The sequence below is a fragment of the Bos indicus genome, chromosome 5, assembly GCF_029378745.1.
Source record: "Bos indicus isolate NIAB-ARS_2022 breed Sahiwal x Tharparkar chromosome 5, NIAB-ARS_B.indTharparkar_mat_pri_1.0, whole genome shotgun sequence".
Classification (NCBI taxonomy): domain Eukaryota; kingdom Metazoa; phylum Chordata; class Mammalia; order Artiodactyla; family Bovidae; genus Bos; species Bos indicus.
Genome location: NC_091764.1, coordinates 114,856,779 through 114,875,488, shown reverse-complemented (window position 1 = coordinate 114,875,488; position 18,710 = coordinate 114,856,779). Strand labels below are relative to the sequence as shown.

At 54.2% G+C, this 18,710-nt stretch overlaps 1 protein-coding gene across 5 annotated transcripts in view; it reads left to right on the top strand.

The window, feature by feature from the left end:
- EFCAB6 (EF-hand calcium binding domain 6) overlaps positions 1-18,710 on the top strand; it is a 253,339-nt gene that overhangs the window by 150,774 nt on the left and 83,855 nt on the right. For 4 of the 5 annotated variants that reach the window (XM_070790543.1, XM_070790540.1, XM_070790541.1 and 1 more), the window contains 3 exons: positions 8,808-8,922; positions 11,185-11,318; positions 17,114-17,349. In XM_070790543.1, the coding sequence (XP_070646644.1) occupies positions 8,808-8,922; positions 11,185-11,318; positions 17,114-17,349 (485 nt within the window). The remainder of the gene's footprint in view (positions 1-8,807; positions 8,923-11,184; positions 11,319-17,113; positions 17,350-18,710) is intronic. The other variant, XM_070790542.1, reaches the window with a different exon arrangement.

Sequence of the window (18,710 nt, the reverse complement as noted above, 5' to 3'; positions counted from 1 at the left end):
AAACATCTGGGCCACAAAGCCTCACGGAGCACCCAGACCCGGTCTCAGCCATGTCCTCCCAGACTGCCGGGCAGCTCGCTGCAGTGGGGAGTGGTGAGTCTAGACTCAGCCACAGCGCTGGGCTATTTGTCACGGTTACTGAGCATCCCTGGGCAGTACCCCCACTGGAGTTACTCACGTGTCTCTGTGCTCAAGCCCAGCCCCGGGGACAGGTGCTGGTGTCTCTGGGCTCCAGGCTCCTCATCTGTATGTAAGTGAACCTGTAAATGCCGCAGCTGACACGCTCCAGGCTCTCCCACCGCGGAGTCAGGAGACAGTGATATCTCATGGTGTCAGGCCCACATGCGTTCAAGCCTTTGCTCCACCACTCACAGCGGCTCTTTCTGGCAAACGGTTGTTTTTACTTAGCCGTCCTAAAGTTTGATCTCCTCCTTTGTAGGATGGACTTGGTCCTATTTCTGTTGAGGAGCTGTTGCTCTGCTTAAAAAAGGCTAGTGTGTGGAAGTCACTTAGTAACATGACCGCACCTGGTATATCTTCAGTCAGTTCTCTTTCTCGGTGACACTTGTGAAGCGTCCATTACCCCCTGGAGTCCTGTTTGCTGCTCTGAAGTCGGCCCTGGGTCTTGTCATTGGGCCGTTGATGCTGGGACTGTGCTCGAGACGCTCCCCAGCTTCAGATCCCACTTCTGAGTCCCTGTCTCCAGAACAGTCCCTGCCATCGGTGTCCTTACACCAGGACACTGAGATGCTCGGTGTCCTTTATCTGAGATGCTCCACACCCTGGGAGCGTCCTTCATTCTTCACGATATTCCTGTCACATGAGAAACTAAAAGGAAACCCGTCACTTGAACGGCACTCGGAACAGGCAACAGCCTCTCAAACTGAATGCACTGTGGCCTCTGTGGGCGGCAGCACCGTGATTGCCTCTCAGGTGGGTTTGCATCAGCTGTGAACACCCTGCTTGCTGGGGCCACGTGGACAGTCAGATTGTGTGCCTGAATATTCACGGAAACATTTGCCAAAAGAGTTTCGGCTTTCTATCTGAGTACACATCTGATCTGAAAGTTCCGTACTCTTTTCCAGCCTTGGTGCTCTAATCCCTCATAGCAGATTTGCGTGTGATCAGGTCGTCTTGACGACTGAATTCTCTGATTGTTTCTACCCTCTGATGACTGAGGCAGCTAAGGGTTGGGAGGGGCTGGAAGAGCAGAAATTCTTGGGATAGGGAATGGAGGGTGGGGAGATAGAGTAAGTCTGAAATTCTAGAGAAGCTTTTTTTTTTGCCTGTTTCATTTTAACTATGAATGTGTATTTCAAGAAGTTGAAGTGATATTATTCATTAAAAATAAAACCCAGAACCTTCATTGGTTCCTTCACAAGTAACAGGTGGGAGAATCTCCAGGTGGGGAGGAATGGCTGAACTAGCAGTCTCCAGGTCTGTGCACCCGACTTCTGCCTTCACTTTGCATCTTGGTCTTTAAGTCTCTGGCTTCTGTGTAAGCTGGAGTGTAAACACGAGTCTTTCCCTTGGTCCCCCAGACTGACAGTTTGCAGAGAACATGACTAAGTGCAGGGTTAAGGGAGGAACCTAAAGATCATGGCTGACCGGGCACCAGAGCCGTGCACCTTTGCAAGTCTGAAGCTTCTGTAGTTCAGGTCTCAAGGACAAGTCAACCTTGCAGTTCCAAGCCCGCCTCCCTTTCCTCCTGCTTCCTTGTGTCTGCCTCCCGGGACAATGTCTTCTTGTCCTGCCTAGCAGTATTCTGGGTAGTCTAGCTACTACCTAGCCAAGGCTAGATGACCACTTGCCACTCATATCTGCCTCACGTGGACTCTCTCACATCAGGTGAAAGGTTCACCCCGACGTGCAGTAGGAGTTGGGCTTCCCAAGTGGCACTAGTGGTAAAAGAACCCACCTGCCAGTGCAGGAGATGTAAGAAGCATGGGTTTGGTCGCGGGGTCAGGAAGATCCCCTGGAAAAGGGGCATGACAACCCTCTCCAGTATTCGTGCCTGGAAAATTCCATAGAGGAGTCTGGTGGGCTGTAATCCACTGGGGTCACAAAGAACTGGACACAAATGAAGCGGCTTAGCACGTAACAGGAGTTGGGAGAGCATTCAGGGTTCCCCTACGCTGGCGCCCCTGCCTCCTCTTGTCATTCGGCATTTGCTGAGCACCTACTGTATGCCCTGGGGGTACAGAGGTGGAAAATAAGTGCTGGTGACTTCTCCATCCAACAGGCGTTTATTTGTCGAGTGCCTGAGGGACTGCTTACAACAGAAGCAAGCGGAGGGGCTGTGGACACTCAAAAAAGAGCATTATCGCTGCAGGTGGGCGGCTGGGAAGGCGTTTGCTGTGCTGGTCCGAGCTGTGATCGCATCAGGGAGTTCTGCTTCTCCTGTGAGTGAATCAGCTGCTACTAGACCAACTTTCCTAGAGACGTAACTGTGAACGCTGGACAATGTTAAACGAGTCAGTAAATTAATGAATAAATAGCTAAATAAAGTACCCGAAGGTCCTGGAGAATGAAACTAAGCAACCAGATTCTGGAGAGGAGTCAACTCTTGGAAATGGAAATAGCATGGGGAAATGTTCCCATGTTTTCAGCTTCTCATCTGAGTGAAGGCTGAAGTTGGTGCCACATAAGGTAGATAAAGTACTGATAGAAAACCAGCAGCCTTTCCAGCCTGAAGAACCAGAGGGCAGAGGGAGGTCCGAGTGACTGATGCCACTGGGGAATAAAGGGAGATTTCTGTAGAGGACAGAGCCAGAATGTAGATGCCTTAAGCTCTGTTTATAAATTTTCCCCAAATCTCTGGCTGACCCCGATGATACAAAAGCAGGGCAGACTGCTAGGAGCCTGGCTCAGGATAAAAGAGCCAAACTGAGATTTAAACTGCTGCCCAGCAGACAGAGTGCAACCAAGTCTACTGCGTACTCAAACAGGTAAACAAAATGTAACAGGATCTAGAACCTCCACACACCACAATATTCATAGTGTCCAGGAAGCCCACCCAACCTTACTCAACATATGGAGAAATAGGGAAGTGTGACCTTTCTCAAGAGCAAAGACTCTGAGATGATCCAGATGTTAGACTTAGCACTTGAAATTTTTAACCATTAAAACTATGCTCAGTCATGCAAAGGAAAGTATACTCATAACGAATGAAAACACAGGAAATCTCAGCAGAGAAGTAGAATTTATGAAAAAAGCCAAATGGACATTCTAGAACTAAAGAATAAAATATCTGAAATAAAAATTCACCAAGAAAAATTTACCAGATGGGCTTAACCACAGAATGGAGATAACAAGAGAAGAGTCAGGGAACTTGAAGACACATCAACCGAAGTTACACAAACTGAAGAAGAGAAAGGAAAAGATTCGAAAAGAAAAAGGACAGCAGTTGAGGGATGTGTGAAATCACATCAGGTCTCACATGGATATAATCGGAGTCACAGAAGGAAGAAGACATATGTGGTAATGGCTGAAATTTCCCAATTTTTTGTTGAAAAGTTTACATGTGTAAATTCAAGAAACACAGAAAACCCCCAGTAGGATAAATATAAAGAACAAAATCGTAGATAAACTGAAAACCAAAATCAAAGAGATAGACCTCAAAGCAGCACGCGAAAGACAGCATGGTAAAAGGGGAACGATGATTTGAAAGACCGTCACCTCGTATCAGAAATGATGGTGGCCAGAGAACAGTGGGACAGAAACTTCACCCTGCTGAAAGGACAGCGGAAACTAAAACCAACAGAAACCCCTCACCCAAGAATTTACATCCAGTGCAATCTCCTTTAAGAATGAAGGTGAGATAAAGGTGTTTTCAGATGAAAAAGCAAACGGAGATCATTCACTGCAAACAGGTCTTCACTCTAAGAAGTGCTGAAGGAAGTTCTCCGGACTGAAGGAATTCGATACCATAGATGGAGACTCAGATGATCACGAAGGAAGAAAAAACATGGGAAATGGTCCAATTTTACTCTTCAGTTAAATATAAAAGGCTATTGTTTCTCAGTTAAAAATGCATTTGAGTGCTTAAAGCAGATGTTTTAACCTTGTCTTGTGGGGCATAGATGTAAAAAAATGAGAGCTCTGGCTCGAAGGACAGGGCAGCGTAGGAATCTCCATGGTTGCAAGATTCCCACATTTCGGGTGGCATGCTTCAGTATTACTGAATAGACTGTGAGAAATTAAGGTTGTCTCTTCTACCCCCTAGATTCAGCCACCACAAAAGCGATGCCCCAGTCACGGCCAACAAGTGTTCCTCACACAGAGACTAGTGTAGGTTTCCCCAAAGCAAAGGCCGCTGTGCAAGAGCAGGACTTGGAAAAGCTGAGTCACTCAGTCACCGTCCAGTTACTGGGCACCTACCAGGGCACCCCTGTCTTCACTGGGGGAGCCCGGCAAGGATTCCTCAGAATGGTGGTGTGCGCTCATAAAGAAGCAGTCCCCGATCAAAGTGGTGTCCCAGGAACGGCAGAAGTGACGATTCGGAGAGTCAGGACGTGCCAGTCACAGTTCGTTCTTCTTTGAGGAACTTTCCTAAGGAAAACGCCTCCTAGGAAAGACCAAAGGACAAGACTTCAGTGTGTTTAACCACGTGACGGTCGGTTTTATACATGTTGCAGTTTAGCCCTACATTGTGTTATAAATCGCCTCCACGGGTTGCGATAAATCTAGTTGATCGGTGGCCCTATTCATCCCAGGAATGAGTGGCGCAAGGGGAGGCTTGAGAGACGCTCATGTTGGTGAACACCTCGCGCCTCTCTGGGCACTGCGCTCCTGCGCACTGCATGTTCGGTGGCACTCTGTGCCCTTCGGGGATGGCACGCCTACAACCTCAGGACAGGCTGCCTATGGCACGCCCAGCCTCCCCAGGCTTCTCACCCCTCCAGGCTGTGGAAACATTTGCCTACAGACATTTTCTTACCATCCATTACATATGTTTTTATGAAAGGACTGAGCAGGAGGAATTTGCAATGAATAATTCATGTGTAATTGTTTTGAAAACATAAAGTTATTTTTTTTTCAAAGAAAGCCACCGACCTCTCCATTTCAGAGCTCCCGCTGCTGAGGGCTGTCTGAATGCTTGCCCCGTCCCGAGCTGGGACAGACTCCCGCGCAGAGCGGGGCGGGCGGGTGTATGTGCAGATGGCGCAGAGCCGCCAGAGTCCCCAGCCACGCACTCTGCCCAGGTCCCCAGGCGGGCCCTCGGGGTAGTCTGGGCATCCAGCACTGCTCCCCGCCTCCGCCGAGCCCCCAGGCAACACCGTAACACCTGCATCCCCCCTTCCTTTCTCTCTGCTCCCAGTCCTGCACCAAGCCCGACCCGCAGCCTGTTTACTTCAACACGCACACAAGCCCAGCCACGGCCAGGGCCTGACCAACTGGGCAGGTGCAAACGCAGCGAGCCACAGTCACACTCAGCTCATTACTCACATAGATGGCCAGAGAGGCCCGCTCCCGGGTCCTGGCCCACACGCTGGAAAGGGGAGCACAAAGCAGGAGCCGGTGGCTGCCCTGCTGCTGTGAGCACCTTGGTGCTGCTAAGTGGGTCTATATTTTACTGCTCTAGCCTGCGGTGGCCGGGGCGGAAGGCGCCACCTGTCAGACCCCGGGAACCGAGGAGAATCTGTCTCCTGACGGCCTCCTGGGACACGGGGAATGGCAGGTGGCCTCGTACCCACTCATTGGCAGCTCCCCCTCTCGGGTGTCCCGAGGGCATCGCGAGGTGTTCTGTGGAGACCAGGTCAGCCTCTGCCTATTGGTCTGCTTGGATCCGTGTAGGGGGCCAGCACCCCACAGAAGAGCTCTTCCCCCACTCGCTACTGGTATTCCTGTCTGTTTCCACATGCTCTCTTTGTCTGGAGGCCAGTGGCCTTTCCCAGCAGTGGCTCTCACCACAGCGGTCAAGAAGAAGAACTGAGTTTGGATCCCAGGTTTGTCCCTACCTAATCATGTGTCTGGGGCAACTCTCACAGCCTCAGTTTCTGCATCTTTAAAATGGAGTTAGTAAGAGTGCTTTTCTCACAGCTTAAATGAGATGTTAATACCTGTAGAGACCTCAGGACAATGCCTGGCATGTAATAGGCATCGTTCAGTCGCTCAGTCATGTCTGACTCTTTGCGACCCTGTAGACTGCAGCACACCAGGCTTCCTTGTTCTTCACCATCTCCCAGAGCTTGCTCATACTCATGTCCATTGAGCTGGTGATGCCATCCAACTGTCTTATCCTCTGTTGTCCTCTTCTCCTCCTACCTTCATCTTTCGCTGCATCAGTATCTTTTCCAATGAGTTGGCTCTTTGAATCAGGTGGCCAAAGTATTGGAGCTTCAGCTTCACCATCAGCCCTTCCAATGAATATTCAGGACTGATTTCCTTTAGGATGGACTGGTTGGATCTCCTTGCAGTCCAAGAGACTCTCAAGAGTCCTCTCCAACACTACAGTTCAAAAGCATCAATTCTTTGGTGCTCAGCTTTCTTTATGGTCCAACTCCCACATTCATACATGACCACTGGAAAAACCGTAGCTTTGACTATATGGACCTTTGTTGGCAAAGTAATGTCTCTGCTTTTTACTATGCTGTCTAGGTTGGTCATAGCTTTTCTTCCAAGGAGCAAGTGTCTTAATTTCATGGCTGAAGTCACCATCTGCAGTGATTTTGCAGTCCGAGAAAATAAAGTCTGTCACTGTTTCCATTGTTTCCCCATCTATTTGCCATGAAGTGATGGGACCGGACGCCATGATCTCAGTTTTCTGAATGTTGAGTTTTAAGTCAGCTATTTCACTCTCCTCTTTTACCTTTATCAGGAGGCTCTTTAGTTCCTCTTCCATTTCTGCCAAAAGGGTGGTGTCATCTGCATATCTGAGGTTACTGATAAGCACTGCTAAATCATGGCGATGGTGATGGTGATGGTGGTGATGGTGGTGATGGTGATGGTGGTGATGGTGATGGTGGTGATGGTGGTGGTGGTGGTGGTGATGTTGGTGGTGATGGTGGTGATGATGGTGATGGTGGTGATGGTGGTAATGGTGATGATGGTGGTGATGGTGATGGTGGTGGTGATGATGGTGATGGTGGTGGTGATGGTGATGGTGGTGATGGTGGTAATAGTGATGGTGGTGGTGGTGGTGGTGGTGGTGATGATGGTGGTGGTGATGGTGGTGGTGATGGTGGTGATGGTGGTAATGGTGATGATGGTGGTGATGGTGATGGTGGTGGTGATGATGGTGATGGTGGTGGTGATGGTGATGGTGGTGATGGTGGTGGTGGTGGTGGTGGTGGTGGTGGTGGTGGTGATGTTGGTGGTGATGGTGGTGATGGTGGTGATGGTGGTAATGGTGATGATGGTGGTGATGGTGATGGTGGTGGTGATGATGGTGATGGTGGTGGTGATGGTGATGGTGGTGATGGTGGTAATAGTGATGGTGGTGGTGGTGGTGGTGGTGGTGATGATGGTGGTGGTGATGGTGGTGGTGATGGTGGTGATGGTGGTAATAGTGATGGTGGTGGTGGTGGTGGTGGTGATGATGGTGATGGTGATGATGGTCATGGTGATGATGGGTTCTATCTCATCCCATCCTCCTGCTCCCTCCCCCCCATTCAGCTTCCTCCACAGAATGCAGTCTGTGTAGCACTGACCCCACTATTCTTCTGCTCTCTACCTTCTGGCTTCCTGTGCCACCACAGCCCCTGATCAGCACCATGTCTTATCTTGTCTGTGTGTTCCCCACCCCGCAACACTCAGGCAGAGCCTTTATTCTAACCCATCTCCATACAGCCTTCCTGTGTCCGTCCTGGGAGAGTCCAGTCATCCTGGGTATCTTTGGTCCTTAGATGCACAGACACATTTTGAATTATGATTCAGTGTCCTTTTCTGGAAGGAAAGCCATGTTTTCTCATTTAAATTGTGAACACTTCGCAAGAGGCAGGGGTGCTGTCTTCTGTCCCGCTTCTGGCATCCCTTCGGGGGCATTCACCTCCGGGCAGGTAGCTTTGTCCAGGTTGCTGACTAACTGGCTCTCAGCAAAGGGCTGCCAACGTCACCTGCCCCTAGAACAGCCCAGACCATCAGTTCCTCCTGGGCAGAGTCATCTAGGGGATTCTGCTTCCGTCTGCAATGCAGGGAAGTATGTGTTCTCAGTTGCTGCACCCCCAGCCCCTACCTGCCACCCACACAAAAGAGAGACCGTAGGTCAACAGTAGGTTATGTGTGGTGGAGTGAAGGGATCCTGGGTAACTTTCAGTGAGTGGATCACACAAGGAGAGGAAAGCAGGTGTCCGTGGATCCCCCACAAAAAGCATAGTAACTTATAGTTTAAACTGATGAAACTCCGATCAAAATTCTAGTTTTCTGTCCTCAAATCCCCTTGCTTTACTCTACTCTGTTCGTGTTTCCTGGCATGTATGTGAATATATATGAACCTAACTTTTGAAACTCGAAAGCTGCTGCTGTCACAGCAAATGTGAATTTGGACACCTGGACGGTACAGCCAGTGACAAGGCTTGCAGCGATGCCTGCAGCCTGCGTGCCAGGCTGACCAAAGCCAGGTTGGGCCAGGTTGGGAGCCCGCCTGCACTTTTGTTCTCTCACTCAACCAACCAGCCTTGCCCAGGGCCCCAGCCCCAGGACACCCAGCCCTGCCCGTGGGAAGCTGGGGGTGGGAGCAGACAAGTAACAACCAGGCTGGCCCGCAGAGGCCGTGGTGATGAGCTCGTCGCAGGGCTGGAGGGCTCAGCCAGCAAAGACCCGAAACCACCTAACAACCTTTCCCCTTCACTTGTCTTCCTTGTCAGGTCCTAGAAGATTATGGAATGCCCATGGATGACGATCAGTACGCTCTGTTGACCACAAAATTAGGATATAAGAAAGAAGGGATGAGTTATCTTGATTTTGCAGCGGGATTCGAAGGTAGCTAACAGCCAAGTACAAACCCGGCTCCCACGCAGGGCCCCACGGGTCCTTCCGCATGGGGCCCCAAGGCCACTGGGGTTGAAGTAGTGTGAGCTGAGATGTGGAAATCACATGCGTCCTAAGACTGAAACAGACACTCTTGTTTAATTTTATCCGTGTTTCGGCCTTTTTTTTTTTTTACCCCCACTCAGCTGCACTGTGAGTGCCAAATTTTGTCTGGCAGAGCCTTCTACAAATAGTAAGCGCACAAATGGTTTCTAAAATTGACTCCCAAGCCTGTGCTCCTCCAGTCATACCTCGCGTCCTCTAAGGTCTTCCTCCTAAAAGTAGATGCTGGTTATCGGTCATCAGAGCCACCTGTGCACCAGCGGGGACTGTGTCCTTCCTGGACCCAGAGGTGCTGAAAGATTCAGTGACTTGGCCCAGATCCACTGGCCCTGTCCCTCCCCTCCCCCTGCCCCGCAGGGTTGTCAGGGGACTCATGGTCCACAGTGCAGTCTGCTCAGCGCCTGGGTCCTCCCATTTGCCCCTTGCCCCTGTTCTGCTCTCCCAGCCACACACCCGGCAGATGGACGACCAGCACGCTTCTCAGCTTCTCAGCCCTTGTCGTCTCTCTCCTCCCTTGTCTCCACTCTTACTGAAGTTTAGATGGACAAATAAGCCCTCCGGAAAAGCTGCAGAAATCCCGTGTATATATCCACGAGTCCACAGATTATATGAAAGCACTGCAGGCTGGACAGGGCAGAACCCAGACCCCTACTTGCTTTGTGCTGTCCTCCCCCGGGGTTGGTCTGAGCGAAGACTGGATAGTGCAGTGGTCTCACTCAAGGAGCTGGCAGCCGTGACTCCTCGCCAGGAAAGAGGAAGGTCCCATCCAGCGCCCCCACCAGATATCATTTGCTGATCCTAAAGGAGAGAGGTCCTGCAACCTGCTACCCCAAAGACAACATGAGAAGCTGTGGAATTTTAGGATTTTGACACTTTGTTTGGCTATACGCTTTGACTTTTTGAGGCAATAAAAAGAAAGGAACCCGCATTTATCTTAGTGAGTGCTTCCGGTGCCCTGGTGCATCCATCACTGAGGCAAGGAAATCAGGGGCCTAGAGTGAGCAGTGACTTCCTGAGGTTCCAGAGCAGGGGGCCTGTCACGAGTGGGCACCTCGCCCTGCAGCTTCCTCTCTTCCCCCTCTCCCCAACTCCTCTGTCCCCTATCAGTCCCCCCAACACATGGCCAGATGCTGGAGGTGGGGAGATGGAGGCTCCAGGCCATGGGGGTTGGGGGTGGGCAAGGCAGAGGGGATCAGGCACCAGGGGGAGATGTTATCCACTAGGCATAGCAAACCCGGGGTGGAGAGGCCACTCCAGACCCAGGTGCAGGCGAGGCAGAGGTCAGGTTCAAGGCTGGACTAAAGGCTGCCCGTGAGTTCCAGAGGCCCTGTCTGCCATTCACCCCTCAGACCACATCAGGGAGGGGGTTACAGCATGTGTAGAGAGTTGCGTCCTAAACCAAGTCCGAGGTTGCAGCCTGGCTTTAGAGAAGGCCACATTCAAGTCATTGCAACTTCAGGGAAATGGGCTGGTTTTTAAGTTGAGGTTACACTTCCTTCCTCCGTTTCAGGGAAGAGAGAGATGGCCTCATTCAGTCATCAACCTGCTGGAAGCCAGTGGGCCTGCGTTAGCAGCCCGTGAGCTCTGTGACCTCGGGGCACTTGGACCCCTATGTCCTCGTCTGTAGAATGGACATAGTAATAGGTCTCCTTGTGCATAAACCAGGCTCAAGGAGAGACTCTGCCTCTTAGAGCCATGGAAAGGGCCAAGGTTTGTCCAGAAGGTGTCTGGAGGCCTCCAGTCTAACATCCAGCACAGACGTGGGCAGAACCTGCTCCGTGACTGAATTACACGTTCCTGCGTTGAGGACCTGATTCTAGGAAACAGAACGGGCAGGAATCCTCCTTCTCTGCCTCTGGTAATGAAGGGATAGACAAGCAGGATGTGATCCCTGCCCTAGAGCAAGGACGGAGGAGCCAGACGTGGGAACGCATCAAGCGAGAGGGTGGCCCCGATGGTCTGAGGACAAGCTTTTCTTGTGGTGACAGGGACATTTCTAAGATCAGAACAGAGTTCAAGCCATGTTCTGTCACAGAGTCGTAGTACTGTCAAGAGTTCTAACAGGACTGGGGACCAAAGAAGTTAAGCATTGAGATAGAAGTACAGAGGTGCGCCCACCACTAACAGAAGCCTCCTGATTCACTGTTTCAGATCCTAAGATGAACGAGCCAGAAGTGACCCCACCCCAGACTCCAGTTCTTCCCAAAGGTGATGTGGACAGCTTCTTTGTCACTGCTGAAGAGTGCCTGAGACAGTTCCCCCGGAGACTGAAGGAGTTCTTCCGGGTAAATCACGACCTCCCTGCTGCCTGCCTTATCTGGACCCAGCCCCCCGCCCCATCCTCCTCTCTGTTCAGCCACAGCAGGTATGAGCCCTGCAGCCCCAGAGCTCTCCTTCCTAGACCCAGACTTGCCCCTTCTCCCCTTCCGGGGAAGGGACTTAACTCTGCAATCCCCTCCCCTCCCTTGTTGACACTCTGCTAGGCCTGCCTTCTGCCCCTCAAAGACATTGGAGAAGTAAGGAGACCCTCCTCACAAGACAGGGAGGGGCGGGAAGTCATGACAACCTGAGTTACAGCGAATTTAGGGTCCTTTCAGCCATCCTATCCACTCCTCTCCTGCGCTCACCAAACAGGCTTTGTGCCTTTTCATGTCATAAGCCAGACTCTCTGCTGAAAGCTGGGGCTGAAAACTGGGAGCCCTGCTCAGGGAGCTCAGTCCAGCCCAAGACAGATGGTCAACAGACATTTCAGACACATTGTGACTGGCTGTCATAGAGGGACTGGTACATCTGTGGGGGCTCAAGGAAAACCATTAAGGAGGGCTTCCTGGAGGAGGTGACCCCCAAACGGAATCTTAAACCCTTAGCATGTGCTGGCCAGGAAAAGAAAGGAGCAAAAAATAGAAGAGTGGGCTTATTCAAGGTGGGTGGCAGACAGGCCATGGGCTTTTGGGAAAGCTCCCAGCTCTGCATGACTGAGGCATGGGTTGCATGCAGAAGTTGTAATGAAAAAGATGGGGGAAATAGCAGCCATTCAAACACAGAGGCAGGGGCAGAATGACCTCAACTGTTTTTGTGTTGAGAAGTAAAGTGAAAGTGAAAGTAGTCAGTAGTGTCTGACTCTTTGCGACCCCATGGACTATACAGTTCATGGAATTCTCCAGGCCAGAACACTGGAGTGGATAGCCGTTCCCTTCTCCAGGGGATCTTCCCAACCCAGGAATCGAACCCAGGTCTCCTGCATTGAAGGCGGATTCTTTACGAGCTGAGCCACAAGGGAAGTAAAAGAGGATCATTAAAGTGGGAAAGAAGATCAGTTTGATAAACTGACCATTTAGCTTCAAAATGGGGCAGAGGACCAGTGTGTGGAGACCCCAGGGTGAGGAGACCCCAGGGTGTGGAGACCCCGGGGAGTGGAGACCCCAAGGTGAGGAGACCCAGGGCGTGGAGACGCCAGTGTGAGGAGACCCCAGGGTGAGGGGAGCCTGGGGCATGGAGACTCCAGGGTGAAGAGACCCCAGGGTGAGGGGAGCCTGGGGCGTGGAGACCCCAGGGTGAGGGGAGCCTGGGGCGTGGAGACCCCAGGGTGAGGAAACTCCAGGATGTGGAGATGCCAGGGTGAAGAGACCCCAGGGTGAGAAGACTCCTGGGCATGGAGATGCCAGGGTGTGGAGAACACAGGCTGAGGAGACCCCAGGGTGAGGAGACCCCAGGGCATGGAGACGCCAGGGTGAGGACACTCCAGGGTGAGGAGACCCCAGGGCGAGGAGACGCCAGGGTGAGGAGACCCCGGGGCATGGAGACCCCAGAGTGAGGAGACCCTGGGGCGTGGAGATGCCAGGGTGTGGAGACCCCAGGGCATGGAGACCCCGGGGCATGGAGACCCCAGGGTGAGGAGACCCCAGGGCATGGAGACGCCAGGGTGAGGAGACCCAAGGGTGAGGAGACCCCAGGGTGAGGAGACCCCAGGGCGTGGAGACGCCAGGGTGTAGAGACTCCAGGGTGAGGAGACCCCAGGGTGAGGAGACGCCAGGGTGAGGAGACCCCAGGGTGAGGAGACCCCAGGGCGTGGAGACGCCAGGGTGTAGAGACTCCAGGGTGAGGAGACCCCAGGGTGAGGAGACGCCAGGGTGTAGAGACTCCAGGGTGAGGAGACCCCAGGGTGAGGAGACGCCAGGGTGAGGAGACCCTGGGGTGAGGAGACCCCGGGGTGAGGAGACCCCAGGGCGTGGAGACGCCAGGGTGTAGAGACTCCAGGGTGAGGAGACCCCAGGGTGAGGAGACGCCAGGGTGAGGAGACCCTGGGGTGAGGAGACCCCAGGGCGTGGAGACGCCAGGGTGAGGAGACCCTGGGGTGTAGAGATGCCAGGGTGTGGAGAACCCAGGCTGAGGAGACCCCAGGGTGGGGAGACCCCAGAGCATGGAGACCCCAGGGCAAGAAGACCCTAGGGTGTGGAGACCCCAGGGTGAGGAGAGCCCAGGGTGAGGAGACCCCAGGGTGAGGAGACCCCAGGGCATGGAGACGCCAGGGTGAGGAGACCCAAGGGTGAGGAGACCCCAGGGTGAGGAGACCCCAGGGCGTGGAGACGCCAGGGTGTAGAGACTCCAGGGTGAGGAGACCCCAGGGTGAGGAGACGCCAGGGTGAGGAGACCCCAGGGCGTGGAGACGCCAGGGTGTAGAGACTCCAGGGTGAGGAGACCCCAGGGTGAGGAGACCCCAGGGTGAGGAGACCCCAGGGCGTGGAGACGCCAGGGTGTAGAGACTCCAGGGTGAGGAGACCCCAGGGTGAGGAGACCCCAGGGTGAGGAGACCCCAGGGCGTGGAGACGCCAGGGTGTAGAGACTCCAGGGTGAGGAGACCCCAGGGTGAGGAGACGCCAGGGTGAGGAGACCCTGGGGTGAGGAGACCCCAGGGCGTGGAGACGCCAGGGTGTAGAGACTCCAGGGTGAGGAGACCCCAGGGTGAGGAGACGCCAGGGTGAGGAGACGCCAGGGTGAGGAGACCCTGGGGTGAGGAGACCCCAGGGCGTGGAGACACCAGGGTGAGGAGACCCTGGGGTGTAGAGATGCCAGGGTGTGGAGAACCCAGGCTGAGGAGACCCCAGGGTGGGGAGACCCCAGAGCATGGAGACCCCAGGGCAAGAAGACCCTAGGGTGTGGAGACCCCAGGTTGTGGAGACCCCAGGGTGAGGAGAGCCCAGGGTGAGGAGACCCCAGGGTGAGGAGACCCCAGGGCGTGGAGACCCCAGGGTGAGGAGACTCCAGGGTGAGGAGACGCCAGGGTGAGGAGACCCCAAGGTGAGGAGACTCCAGGGTGAGGAGACCCCAGGGTGAGGAGACTCCAGGGTGAGGAGACCCCAGGGCATGGAGACCCCTGGGTGAGGAGACCCCAGGGCATGGAGACGCCAGGGTGAGGCAACCTCAGGGTGAGGAGACCCCAGGGCATGGAGACCCCTGGGTGAAGAGACCCCTGGGTGAGGAGACGCCAGGGTGAGGAGACCCCAGGATGTGGAGACCCTAGGGCGTGGAGACCCCAGGTCATGGAGACCCTGGGGCATGGAGACACCGAGGCGTGGAGACCCCAGGGTGAAGAGACCCCAGGGTAAGGAGTCCCTGGGGCATGGAGATGCCAGGGTGAGGAGACCCTGGGGAATGGAGACCCTGGGGCATGGAGACCACAGCTCATGGAGACCCTAGGATGAGGAGACCCTGGAGCGTGGAGACGCCAAGGTGAGAAGACCCCACGGTGAGGAGACCCCGGGGCGTGGAGACCCCAGGGTGAGGAGACCCTGGGACGTGGAGACCCCGAGGTGTGGAGACCCCAGAGTGTGTAGGCACAAACACCTCAGCAGACGAAACAATGTTGAGTCCAGGGGAGGGGAGGTGTGGAGCTCCCTGTGGTTAGAGCCAGCCCCCAGGAGCAGGGCAGCCAGTTTACTGTGCTTGAAACATCTTCCCGGCACAGATTGCCAATTGGAGGTTCATTTTGGTTATTACCGAGCTCCCATTTTACAATAGACACACTTATGATTATGGCACCCCACTCCAGTACTCTTGCCTGGAAAATCCCATGGATGGAGGAGCCTGGTGCAGGCTGCAGTCCATGGGGTCGCTGAGGGTTGGACACGACTGAGAGACTTCACTTTCATTTTTCACTTTCATGCATTGGAGAAGGAAATGGCAACCCACTCCAGTGTTCTTGCCTGGAGAATCCCAGGGACGGGGGATCCTGGTGGGCTGCCTTCTATGGGGTCGCACAGAGTTGGACACAACTGAAGTGACTTAGCAGCAGCAGCATATGTATGCTTCAGCCACTGTTTTCGCTTCACCATTTGTCTTGAATGCCTGACCCTGCAGAGTGGTCTCCACACGTTGCTCTGCTCAGGGCGGCCCCTGTCTCTCAGAATGAGCCGGGGTCCTGCCTGGTTGGCTGTAGCCCCTTTCTTAGGCATCTCGACGCCCCCCGCCCTGACCCTGGGTCATGCTCCGGCCAGCGCCCTTCCTCCCCTTGCGTCCTCGCACATTCTGCTGCTTTCCCCGGATTGTGGTCTGAGCCGCTGAAGGAAGGCGCTGCCACTTCTTGAGCTGGAAGGCCCCGGAGGATGAGCTGGGGGCCAGGAGTTTGATTTGGGCCTTGCTCACGCTGACGTCCAAGGGGAGATGCTGCAAAGCCTTTAGAGACACGCGTCTGGCCGCTGTGTGAGGGCTGGGAGCTGTGACGTGGAGGGAGTCCGAGGCAGAGACAGGCCCGTGGTCCCAGTGGGTGGTGCCCCCGGGGACGAGGCTGCTGGATGGTGGCACCTCTGAGGGGCAGGGGCAGCCCTTGATGTCGGCTCCCACTGTAGTTAACGTAACGATTGCACAAGTTGGTGAAGTGATTGCATACTTTGGTGAGTGAATAAGTGAGTACAAGTAGGTCTTCCACAAAACCCCAGCTGGTTTTAATTTCACACCTGAGTCAAAGCAAGTCTTGCTTTATGTGACCTCTATGGAGGGTCCTAGGATACGGAGGTGCAGGCAGGTCCCCCAGAGTGGCCGGAGAGACCCCAGGCGGGGCCGTGTGAGGTGCTGGTGGGACCGGGGGTGGGGATGACAGCCGCAGCGGCTGCACTCCAAGCCCGAGACACAGGGAGCCAGAGTCCATGGAGCGGGGGTGTTGGCCCAGATGGACCCAATTCAGATCCCACTGCTGGGCGCTCGCTGTCCGACCTCCGGCAACAGTAATAGTAACAAACAGCGTTTTAGACCCTAATTGGACTTACCCATCCGCTCCTAAGCGCTTCGCCTGCTTGGCATAGTCCTCACGATGACCCCGTAGGCAGTGAGTCTGTCCTCCTCTGTGATGGGTGAGAAGCCTGGCAGGGTTCAGTCTCTTTCCTCAGTCACTCTGCTAGTACCGGGCAGAGCCGGGCTTGGAAACTGGGCAGCCTGCCCCCTGGATGTGCCCTGAGCCCCCCAGCCCGGCTGCAGCCTCAGGTTCCCTGCCGGCCTCTGTTCCCTCACCTGCAAAGTGGGAGTCACCGCAGCGCGACCTGCAGACGCAGAGGCAGGGCTCAGGCAGGCGGGCTGGGCCTTCATTTCAGCCCAGGCATCAAACCAGGGCCCATCCTCTGGGCAGCTCCTTGGCAGAGTTCAGCTCAGCGCGGGTTCCCCTGTAGACAGCAGCCGCCTTTCTGAAAGGCGCTGCCATTTCCAAAAGCCGTGTTAAAAACATCGAGGACCAGATTTTTATGTGCTGGAAAGCTCCAGCATACTCGGTCTTCACTTCCGATATTGGAAGTACCACTCGCAGAAGGCAAAGGAACAGGAGGGAAAGAAAAGCTGCTCCAGTCCCTTTCCTGAGCTCTGAGCGCTGAAAGAGGGCGCCTGAGGACAGAGTTCATCATTGGCCTGGGAAAGCAAACCATGGCAAGGGTACTCCCGGGGCAGGGAAATCTCCAAAAAATGCCACAGCTGAAGCACGGCCCTTCCCTCTTGCTGGGGATGAGTCCACAGCGCAGGGCGGGAGTGGCAGTGGGGGGGCGGGGAGGGCGGCCCCAGGTTTCGGCGGCCGGGCTGTGACGCTGTGTCCCGGCTCCAGGACCCGTACGCCGCCTTCTTTAAGATGGATACAGACAGGGACGGCGTCCTCACCATGCACGACCTCCACCGCCTGCTGCAGCACCTGCTCTTCAACCTGAAGGATGAGGAGTTCGAGCGCCTCCTGGGCCTTCTCGGCCTGAGGCTCAGCATCACGTTAAACTTCCGGGAGTTTCGGAACCTGTGCGAGAAGAGGTCGTTCAGTGCGGATGACGACGCGCCCCAGAGACTGCCCAGGTAAGAGGCCAGCGCGGGGCGGCGTCCATGCGGGCTCCACACGGTGCCGAGGGCCGGGGCTAGGGGCGGGGCAGCTGCCGTCCCCGATCTGTTCACTCTGTCTTTTCCTTAGTTCAAGAAAAGCCACTCTCAGGGTCACACGCTCAGTGTAGAAAGACTAGGAAATGCAGAGAAAGGTGAGAAGATACACTTGATCTGGGCGCCCGTGAGCATCGTTTTTTTTTTGTTTTTTTTTTTGTACTTCCCTGTGCGTCATCCCAGTCTGGTTAATTTACACGTAAATACACATGTGTACTTGTACGTTCTCTTTGTTATGAACCCAGGGCCAGGTAGATACGCGTGTCGCTCAGCCTTCCAAGACCTCTGGGAGCACCGCATGCAGAGGGCGGAGCTGGGTGCTTGTCAGAACACTCGGACTTCCCCCAGGCCTGAGTCCTTACCTTGGGCAGTAAGCCGGGCACCACAGCAGCTTGTGGTGATTGGTGTAAACCAAGTGTCCTCTCTTTTTTCCATGTGCATAAATCCACCCACATGCTTATATATTTGTCTCTTTTAAACCCTGGGGTCAGCGGTGCCAGCCCTCTGGGAGATGCAAGGACCCCTTCCAGCCCTTTGTCAGGCAGGACTCCCCACCCCCCACCCCTGTTCACCCCACGCCAGCCTCACTCACAGTAGGAGAATCTGTGTGTCCAGCTGGGGCCATGACTTGTTTGTCTCCTCAGCTTTGCTCAGTAAAGGCATCTGCTCCTTGAAGTAGTGACGGGCCTCCCATCTTACCTGGGACCTGTCACAGTCTCCTCCCCCACTGAGATCTGTTGACAGGCATGAATGAAGGAAACATTCAGCCTCTCCCTTACCAATTATTACAAGTACAATATCAATATTTTTTGAAATGTTAGCCTCCACTTTGCTAGCTCAGGGCTGCCCTTGATACTCAGAGATTCAGCCCAGTAGTGACATCATCCCTGGGCCCTTCTGCCCTTAAGGCACCTCCAGCCCCCAGGGGCTGCAGACAAGTGCCCACCCCCAGACAAGGGCATTCCCCAGGAGGGGGACCCCCTAGAAGCCCCTGTCACTGGGCCAGACTCTGCCACTTGTGCAGGCTGCGGAGGCCGCTGACCTTGCCCTTTAATTTTCCCTTCGGAACTTGCTGGGTTTATTTTGTCTCTACTTAAAAAGCTAGCAAGGAAGAAAACGACTGTAGTGTCAGAAATTTCTAAGTGAAGCAATCATGGAACACGTGAGTTGGACACCTGCTTCCAATTGCTCCAGTTGTGAGGAGCTTTAATATGAGACTTGATTGCTTAACATTCAAACAAAGCAAGAAAATATCCTTCAAAAAGAACTTTCTGGAGAATTTA